General features: G+C 37.8%; 1 protein-coding gene across 2 annotated transcripts in view; it reads left to right on the forward strand.

The window, feature by feature from the left end:
• LOC137298455 (NGFI-A-binding protein 1-like) overlaps positions 1 to 10,804 on the forward strand; it is a 63,997-nt gene that overhangs the window by 46,115 nt on the left and 7,078 nt on the right. For both annotated transcript variants that reach the window (XM_067830725.1, XM_067830724.1), the window contains exons 3-11: positions 252 to 389; positions 1,596 to 1,840; positions 2,835 to 3,041; positions 4,272 to 4,391; positions 4,872 to 5,005; positions 6,082 to 6,120; positions 7,939 to 8,050; positions 8,940 to 9,145; positions 10,540 to 10,598. In XM_067830725.1, coding sequence (XP_067686826.1) covers positions 252 to 389; positions 1,596 to 1,840; positions 2,835 to 3,041; positions 4,272 to 4,391; positions 4,872 to 5,005; positions 6,082 to 6,120; positions 7,939 to 8,050; positions 8,940 to 9,145; positions 10,540 to 10,598 — 1,260 coding nt within the window. The remainder of the gene's footprint in view (positions 1 to 251; positions 390 to 1,595; positions 1,841 to 2,834; positions 3,042 to 4,271; positions 4,392 to 4,871; positions 5,006 to 6,081; positions 6,121 to 7,938; positions 8,051 to 8,939; positions 9,146 to 10,539; positions 10,599 to 10,804) is intronic.

Consider the following 10,804-nt stretch of genomic DNA (forward strand, 5'->3'; position numbering starts at 1 on the left):
CAGCCGTTTGTTTATCTCTCGTTGACTTGATATTTACAACCTGGTGTGATAAAACTTTGTCTCAGACATGAAACAATATTCGCTCACTCTCATTAATAATTTGGACTTATTTGACCCCCTGTGGTGGGACATTATTTTGCATTCATTTTTAAGATTCCCATGACCAGGTGTCATTGAGACGCCAACAACACAATTGTTTAATCATCGATTGTTAACAATGTTTATATTTTAATTACTTGTTATGTAACCAGGTGGTGATGATGTACAACAGCTGTGTGAGGCCGGTGAGGAGGAATTTCTGGAGATAATGGCCTTGGTGGGGATGGCATCCAAGCCGCTCCATGTCCGACGCCTTCAGAAGGCACTACAGGAATGGGTGGCCAATCCAGGTAAGATAAACACAGTTTCAGTATTGATTTTAATATTTTTATGTTTATAGTGATATGAACAGAAACTTCGTGATGCAAAGGGTGCACTATGTTTTGATGTTTTTCCTTAATGTGATCACAAAACATCAATGCCGGCTGAAAGTGGTGAAACAAACCACATGCCATCTGTTGCCGTATTGGTGACCTTTACCATAGAGAAATCAAGAGAAGGTATCTCTTCATGAAGATAGGGACGAGAGACATTGTTGCAGCATGTCAGTCAGTTTCTTTTGTTGTGGAGTGGGCTCTGTGTGCCTTCTTGTGTGTTCATGTGTGGTTTGTAGCAGAAATGTGGAAAGTGTTACCCATCACTTTCATTTCATTTTCGGTAAAAATGTCTGTGTAACTTTAGCCCATCCACAAGACAGAGAGAAATATGTCAGTGAAACAGATTTTCTCTTTATGCAGCCTTATACTCATGTCACAGAGCTGCACCTATAGACTGACTGGAACAGTAATTGAAGTCAAGAGACTAATGCATGCATTATTTATTTTGTAGTTGGAGGATAAATATCTGAAAACTAAAAGAATCCTAAGATAACTTGCATTTAATATGAAAAAACAGATCCATGTGTAAATAGGTTGGTTTGTATCAGGAAAGATTCTTATGAATTGATTACTCCTGTATTTTTCAATGTTGGTTATCTCTGACAGTAATGAAAAATATTTGAAAGCAAGTTTGACATCTATCCTGTGCCTTAAATAGTTTGGAGAGTCCTTGAAAAGATTTCTGAATATCACTTCATCTTTTGGGACAAAATAATGAAGACTCCACTTTTTCCAAATCCAAGCCTCTCTCTTGTAAAGGTGCTCTTTATCACTAAACCTTCTCATGAACTCTGTCTTGCACAGGTGCATGTCATCACTAAACCTTCTCATGAACTCTGTCTTGCACAGGTGCATGTCATCACTAAACCTTCTCATGAACTCTGTCTTGCACAGGTGCATGTCATCACTAAACCTTCTCATGAACTCTGTCTTGCACAGGTGCATGTCATCACTAAACCTTCTCATGAACTCTGTCTTGCACAGGTGCATGTCATCACTGAACCTTCTCATGAACTCTGTCTTGCACAGGTGCATGTCATCACTGAACCTTCTCATGAACTCTGTCTTGCACAGGTGCATGTCATCACTAAACCTTCTCATGAACTCTGTCTTGCACAGGTGCATTCCAGGGACCAGGAACAACTCAATCTTCGAGCCCCGCCCCCGGGAGTATCACTGCGGTGGTGCGGGACCAGAACCTCGGCTACATTCATTCCACACCCCCTACATCTGTGGTGAACGCTCCTACATGGAACCCTCAACCAGCTCCTAGGAGTGTCAGCCCTGCGGCACCGGCTCCCGATGCCCCCAGTCCCTCCTCTGGGTCTCCACAGAGTGACATGAAGGATATACCTGTCACAATGGTAAGTCACCAATATGTGGTATGTACTTGGTGTGTTGGTGTTTCAACCCAATACTACAGTGAAGCGTTATTCTTTACAAAATGTTTCTGTTGAGATTGGTCTTCAGTAACCCATGCTTGTGATGAGAGGCAATTGATGGTATTGGGTGCTTAGGCTTGCTGGCTCGGCTGACATATGTCATTGTATCCAAAGTGCAAAGCTAATGATGTTGATCACTGGATTGTCTGGTCCAGACTATTTACAGACCACCATCTTATAGCTGCAGTATTACTGAGTGCGGCATTTAATAACAACCAAAGCAAATATTTTCACCTTGAAATATAGATCGTGAACATACACAGATTTGTTGTGTGATGGTGTACAAGGTGGACATGTATACATGGGGAGACATGGCAGTGTCATGGATCCACTGATACAAAAAGCCCAATGGCTTCATCTTTGGACCACTATGAACTGATACCTTTCTGAGATCTCTGTGGTAGCAGTTCCCAGCTCTGCTGACAGAAAGCATGGTTCAGTTCCACATGCTGGCATACTCTGACACCCTTTCTGGTACATCCCTTCATGCTGTCTCCAGTTCCCTGATGAGATTGCTATGTAAGCCCTTTACAACACTTTAAACCCTAAAAACCTTTCTTACAGTCTGAGGAGGCAATGAGACATACAACAGTTAACTAGGAATGTCATATCAACTAGAACTTCTTCATCCTTTGGTTAATAAATACCTTGACATAGATTCAGGTCTGAGAATTCAGAGCAGAAAAGGTCACCATTTTCGAATGGTTTACTGACCAACTCATATTCATGTTTTCTTGTAGTATATGACATGTCATATTGTTTGTCACCACACTCTGACAATGTGGCCTGTTGCTGATACTATCAGCCACTGGTTTGGCAGGCACAGATTACTTTACTACAAATTCATTATGAATTTAGTTAAGATCCATTCATAATTCAGTGACATTTTAATTAGTTAATCCTATGTTTATTTCAGAGTGGTCTCCAAGACGACCTTGGTTTAAACATGTGCGGTTATCCCATGCAAACAAGTCAACATTCCTCGTCCCCCTTGCCAACACCCGTCCTCGTTGAGAGTCAGATTCAGTCCATTGCAGAGGCTGCTGCTCAACTCTCGAAGGAGTTACCTCCCTTTGATGCTAAAGAACTCAATATGAAGAAACAGATTAATCGTGAAATACAAGTGAGTTCTTGAGTAACTGGTGCATGATTATTGATTATGTTGGGTAAAGTTGACCAGTATTTGCAATTGGCAATTCCTCGAAATTTAATGACAGAAAGACTTGCTGTGGTTTTTAACAAATTTTCTTGAAGTCTGTTTAATGAGGTTTTAAAAAATGTGATTTATTGCCATTTGTCTTGGAAAAAAATGAAAGAGTGGATGTTAAACAGCTCTGATGGGATGGTTTTTTTGCTCGAACTTCATTTGGTGATGTTGGTAATACCAGGTTTGTAATGTGCTTATTTTTCTATTTACCATAATTAATTAAATACGTTCCGTGTAATTTGAGTGTTTTCTGTAGTCAAAGTTGCCAAAAGCGTTGCATATATGGCTTAAGGAGTTTTTTCTTGCATCCTTAGTAAAACTTCCAAATCTGTTTATTTGTTCAGTGTCATATTTTAAGAGCAAAAGTTTCCATCAAAACAAAATGCATTGCATGTTTTTTTATTTTGGTTTGGAAAGTCAGGCCCCACTAAGTAGATTTTTTATGTGGAAGTGGAATATGAATGACTGTAGGTAAAAATGCATCCATGCTTATCAGTTGATATAGGTTGGGGGAGGTTTATAATGTTCATCCTGATGTGTTTGTAAGTTTTGGGGGAAATTGTATTAGTTGTTGATTTTCAGTTCACCCTATAATGGCATAAATAACATCATAAAAATATCTATATGATCAAAAAGGAGCAGAAAAGGTCAATTATGACTGTTAAGCCATCAGTAGGTGGGTACCTGGTAGGTTGAAATTGTGGTTATGAGCTTTTAACACCTCACAGGCAGCTTGGGGTTGTATATTCTCCACAGAGAGGCCCATGAAGATCCGGGGTAGAATGGCCATTTGTTTGTCTTATGAGGCAACTAATGGGATCAGGTGGTCAGACTCACTGCCTTGGTTGACACATGTCATCAGTTCCGAACTGCGCAGATCGATGCTCATGCTGGTGACCTCTGGACTATCTGGTCCAGACTCGATTATTTACAGACCGCCGCCATATGGCTGGAATATTGCTGAGTACAGCATAAAACGAAACTCACTCGCTCACCCCATAGAGATGAGTAAAATAATCATGTTTCAGTTGTTCCATCGATATGATGGAAAAGGTATGTGTCAGTTTGAGCATGGAAATATGGCGCAGTATAAATGTATTGCTTTTGATAACTGCACAGGTTACTGAATGATGCATTTTATTGCAGTCTGTGATGCAACTGACAGACGACGACCCGTCGCGACTGGATGAACTTAGGAAGTATGCAGCCATATATGGTCGCTTTGACTCCAAGAGGAAAAATGATAGGCCGATGTCATTACACGAGGTAAGGTTCCACCATTGTAAGCATAGTCTATGGGAGACAACTCTTGCTGAAATGCACCGCAATATAGTTCCCAATTGACTGTACGAAGGAAATATGTCTGAGAATAGTTCACAGGTCCTTATGGGCTCCATGTAAGTAAACCATGAAAATTGGGTCCCCAGTCGGCTTGAGTTCCATGTAAGTAAACCCTGAAAAATAGGTCTCCACTCTGCGTGAGGTCCATGTGAGAAAACCCTGATAAATAGGTCCCTAGTCAGCTTGAGTTCCATGTAAGAAAACCGTGAAGAATAGGTCTCCTGTATGTGTGAGACCCATGTGAGAACTTCCTAAAGAATAGGTGATCAGTCTGCGTGAGGCCGATGTGAGAACACCGGGATGGAAAGCCCCCAGTCCTTACACTAGTGTGCAGTGCAAGTGGCTGTATTGTAAGATTAACTCCTTCACTGAACCAAACACTGACCCTGTTTTTTGTCTTTTCAGATATCAGTTAATGAGGCCGCTGCCCAGTTATGTCGCCATATACCTACATTACTGACTCGTAGAGAAGACTTATTTCCACTGGCAAGACAAGTTGTTCGTGACAGTGGTTACCAATATTCAAAAGGGCATTCCAGGTAATTGGCATGAGATGTTTCTCTATCTTTTGGAAGTATTCCTTGTTATCTCCCCTGAATATAGTCATCTCTATAGAACAGTTTTCATTGGCTCGTTTTTGAGGCACATTCTTTCCATTGGTCTGTGATATAAATAAATGTAACTGCTGGCTTTTTGAGGAAAATTGTTTTATATATCCATGGTTTTAATTTATCCTGTATCTGTATGTTCACAATATTTGGCTAATCCAACATTCTCAGGATATTAACAATTATCAAAAGTGAGAGCATCAATTGTTTTTCTTGATTTTGCATTGATTCAGAATGAGGTATCAAATGTTATTCAGGGGAGATAATTCTGTAGTAATAAAATATCCACTAGTCAATGTAGTCATAGAAATGTGTGCTGTTATAGTATAAGTATAGATACTTATATTTTTGTGTTAAGTGAAAGTTTTGTTATTCCAGATGCCTATATAAATGAATTTCTTTTCATGTACAATTCCACAAAATAAGCACACCAACAAAGATGTTGTTTGTGGTTTTGATACATTGTTATAGTAGAATATGAGAGCTGGTTAATAATTTTTCAACTCAAAATAGATGTTGTCTATTATAACTTACTCCGTAGTACTCAGTTCAAACTTTTGACCGACTTTAGAGATTTGTGTAAGATGTTTTAATGGAAATAGAATGATGTTCCGAGGATGCATCATGCTTTGGTTGCTTTGATTAAAGTTAATCATTAAGGTACTAGTCCAATGCTATTTGTCTTCACACAATCTATGAGTATGTATGGGCACTTCCAAATATGGTCATTTCTCTTACATAGTCAGTGGAGTCAATCCACCCAATCGTTATGGTGTACCATTTCAGTAAGCGTTGCAAGATTAACATTTGTCTGTTTTTATGAATTTGCTGTCCTAAATTTCCCTTTCAAAAAAACCCCAAGAATTTACAGTCATTGGCTCTTGTTATAAAATTGTTCACATTCATGTCAAATGTGGGGTGAAATTTTGGGGGATATATTGTGTTTTGTAAATTGTGTAACTCTGTTTTCCTTAGCCGAGACTGAGCTCTATTTCCGAACTTTTCAGTGTTGTGAAGAGTGAAATATTGGACCCTAGAGAGTTAAAGTAAGTGGAACAACTCCTACACTATTTGAATACTGGGATGGATGGGCCAGTCAAATTCTTCTCTCTCACATATGCATGAGACATTCTCCTTGAGCAGCTATTCCTTATGGAGCAGCTTTGTTTAATGTGTTCTTACTGTTTTCGTGGTTAACTTTCGCTTAAACATTTGAGTTTGGTACCTGCTTATATCTTCTTCATGTCTCGATTTTAATCTGTAATTCTGTCATGATTTTGCCTTTATTTGATATCGGTTGCAGTATGAGGTATTGTTTGTTAATGTTGGGGTCATTTGCGGTAATTGTGCATTGAATTTCAGAATAATGTCATATTTCATTATAATTCCATATCATAAAACCACTGGGGCTTTGTTTGACATACATATGTCGTGAATGTCTTCACTAACCTCCTCTGTTGATAGCACCCAACTAACTTTACAACTGCACGCTATATCAACGTAGAAAAATTAAATATACCCAGGCTGTTCAGTTCATATAAACTGGATGGTTTTGGAACTAATCTAAGAATGGCATACAAGCATGTCTTAGTTGAACTGCATTCAAAATTTGAGATGCACATATTAAGTATTTTGATATTTTATCATTTAGTGAAATTGCTCAATAACTGAAAAATCTCCGAATGTCGGTCAAAGGTTATTAGCTTGCATCATGTTTCATTGGTTTTTGTTTTCTCACACACTACATAGCAGCTCTGAGTGGAATAGACTGTGCATTGATACAGAGTTGTCTCCCTTCCGAATAAGTTATCTCCCTTGACAATTTTCTGACTTTGAATTTTATCAGTTGCAAACTGTCAGAAACTAACTGTGCCTAAAGAATGAATAATATCCTTAACTATAGCAATGTTCAATGTCATTGTAATGTGGAGTTAATCCATTGGATACTTTTCTGTGTATGCACTCTTTTTTCCATTCTATTTTTCGTTCAATTTTCTTTCATTCTTCAGTATTTCAATCCAAAAGGAGAATGAAAATTTTGCAAGATCTTTTTATTTTTTGGATTGCATGTAACGACATAAAGTGTGAATTTTTCATTTTCAAAGATATCATTTTGGTATGGGACGACAATCTTTAGTGGAGGTCAAATAACGCTAACTGATATCAGTTTCAAGTTTGCTTTCATAATGGCTTTCATGATCTTAAGGTTACTTGAAATACACATGAAGATGCATTGAACTGAAATTATTAATTTGTTGATTCATTTAATTTAATGCAAAGTGACTAGTCTATAGATCACATGTGTGTTCTTTAAGGTTATTTATTTATGTGAGGCTTTCAGTAATTATGTGGACGGACGATTTCTTGCTGTTTCTGCTATTACCATGAGATTGGGTCATTTTGTCACAGAAATGCTCCTGTAATGTAAATTATTTCACTAGAAAATGACTGAGTAAAATTTGAAATGACCATCATTATGATTACAGGAATATGAGCTAAATTGCTTCGCTTCATTTCAGGCTGTGTTTATTTGATTTGATTTTGGGAGACCAGAATTGAACCTAAAACATTTGCCTCTAGTTTCAGACTAGCTGGGCCTTCCTGAAAACTGAATATCTGAAAAATTTAATAATTATATTGTTTATTCTAGTTCAGCCAACAACATAGGACAAAAGTTTCGTTTTCATATTTGATATGTTTTAATAGTTTCACTGAGGGAAAAACATTGAGTGAAAGCCTGTGAAAGGAAACGTGACAGTTACAGTAGTGTTTATTTGACCCCTGCCAATATGACCGATGGATTAGCCTAATGGAGGCCAACCGGTGACGAGACGGTTGATGCATGTCTAAATACTCCTTCTTAGGGCTGCCGATGTAGTTGTGTCAAAGAAGCCACGAGTTGATCCTGTTTTCCAGAGAATGCACGACGCCAACCCCAAAACAGTGAAAGCAGAGCTTGACAAGATTCATAGAGAGGTGAGAGCTATTCCCTTTAAGAGCAGCTTTTGTAACACTGCCTTTGTAAACTTTCAACTTTTGATTGCGTAGGTCACTTGTATGTAAACATGAGCGTTATCCATTTGGTTAGGTCAAGGAAGAGTCTAGAAACTTCTGACTCTACTCATGATTAGATCTTTATGCATACATTGGTTATGATGTCAAGAAAATGTCAGAATGTAATGTTGAATTACGTAAGACTTCAGTCTGTGATTCCTTTATCTCAGGCAAAGTGTAAAATTTGTGTACGAACCCCAATGTCAAACAATGTCACACCCAGGTAGACATCCTATAAAAATAGAACCCAGTATGACATCTTAATGTGATGTCATTGAGGATACTGTACAATTTAGTTTCACTTAAAGTCAAACTCCCTCCACCTTCCATCTGGTCTGTCAACAGCTAAAAATATGAACTATGCAACAGCAATCATGATAAACACACCCCATCACCTACTAAGACCAAGATCAAACAAATCTAACATACCACAGGTCAGAACATCCAGTATACCCTACCATGCATCACAGTCTGACATGATCTTATGTATCATTAGAATGTTGTATTCTGTCAGTTGTTTAGCAAATGAATGATTAAAGATTTTCTGAAATGGGCTTTAATCTTCTGTGAGTCAATTGTCAACCGATTGACCACAGTGGCTTTAACATTCATGCCGTCGGTAGTCTGTCAACTGGCTATCAGGGTTGTCTTAAAAATCTTGCAGTTGATTGTCAACTGGCTATCAGAATTGGCTAGAACAGTCTTGTAGTTAACTGACCGCCACTTTGTTGTCAGTATTGATGAGGAAGCAATCAGCAAACTTCCACATTCTGCAAGTTTACTGTGAATCCTGTTTGTTTGTATTTTGCAGGAGAGAATGAATTGCATCAACCAGGACATGAAACGAATTAAGGATCGACAAGAGGCCATAAAAACTGAGATTGTAACAGCCCGTGACACACAAAACAGCCCTCTAGTGCAGAAGCTCCAGCAAGAACTAGAGACATTAACAGCCCAGCAACTTGCTCTTCTTACAGAACAAGGCGAGATTCTACGTAAACAGAAGCGTTCAGAAAGGTGGGTGTAGTTGACATCATATGACATTATTGTTAGATTAACCTTTACAATAATACAGTATTAAGGATTTTAGATAGCTGACAGGATGGTATAGTGGGCCACTCAGAAAATAGCAGCTGTAGGTCTGTTGGTAATCTTGCTTGCTCCATTGCATTTCATGTTACACAATGCAAATCTACTGGATGCAGGCAAAATTATATTAGCACCATGGCTGCTTTGGCTGTAAGTAATGCTCTTTGTCACAGATCTACTTGCCATCAATCATTGAGGGTCATGATACATAAAGGCTAATTTCCCAACATTGCTTTTGCTGTCAACCCCAATATTGCCTCACCCAAACATTTTGAGTGAAAAAGGTTTTATTCTGCTTTTAGCATTACACCAGAAATGGGCTTCACATGTTGTGTCCTTGTTGGGAATCAAGCCAGCACTTCTGTATGACAAGCAAACACTTAACCAACAAGGCTACCCCACCATGCAACCCAGACATAAATGCTTTAAATTGCTATAAGACTGTGATACTCACTTCAATACAGTTTTTTAGAAAAAAAAAACATTATTGCCTTATGCTCATATAGATTTCTTTTAGCCCTTGGAATGGTAGTGCACTGTATGACTTAAGGGATTTTTATTCCAGCATATGAATCATGTTGATCAAAGCCATGTCGGTATAATTCCACTTTATTCATTTTCAGAGTTTCATGTCTTTTGTTTAACAGCCCATGCTGCTCGAGTTTAGAAACACGTTTTTGAGATACTTGAGCACTATTGCTAGTGCTCAGGAAGTTTTTGTCACAAGAAAATAATTGATTACTACAATGAACCATGTCTGAGTAACTTGAATCAAAGTGTTTGATTCTGGCTTATTAGACCTTTGATATTTCTGTGAACAAGATCATAAATATCATTTCATATTAGTTGTAATATGTTTCTTTCTAAGTTTAGAAGAGGTATTTTGAAGCAAGTAATATCCTCTATTAGTTCATCTCAATATCGATCATGTAAAAACATTAATGAAAAATGTGTTTCTTGGAAATATCGAGCAATAAAGTTTGAGAGAACTTTCCTTTCAAAGAACTGACCTATAATACTGGTTGAAGAAAGTATTATATTGCTGTAATAATGATTCGTAATTATGATATGATATATTTTTGAGTGTTTCATTAGTTTATCGCAGTGGTAAAATGAGAATTTCATCTGTCTACAGATATTGTTTTCATAAAGTGATCTGTTTTGCCAATTTGAAACAATTAGTCTCAAATTTGTATTGAAGGCAAATACTTAAGCTAATTAGTGGCATAATTACTGTCATCATCATTGACTTGAGTGCTCAGATAGCTAGTCACTAATTATATTACCAATAATGAAAATTGATTTTTGTTTTATCGTCACAGGTATCTTATGACGAAGCCAGAAAGGCCATGCGGGCAGTATGGCGATGATGATTTCACAGGTGAGTTTTTACATAATGGAAATCATGGTTACAGTTTTTTTTAAACAGACATATCAGACTTGTAATCATGTTTGAAAACAGTGGGAACCTATTAATACAAAAACCTCCTCAAAGTGGACAGTCCTTACAGTAAATTATGCAAATCAGATTCACAGTTTTCCAGATTTGTACATAGATCCGTTTATCATGGCAACTATATTTCCTTC

This window comes from Haliotis asinina, chromosome 10 (assembly GCF_037392515.1).
Source record: "Haliotis asinina isolate JCU_RB_2024 chromosome 10, JCU_Hal_asi_v2, whole genome shotgun sequence".
Taxonomy (NCBI): domain Eukaryota; kingdom Metazoa; phylum Mollusca; class Gastropoda; order Lepetellida; family Haliotidae; genus Haliotis; species Haliotis asinina.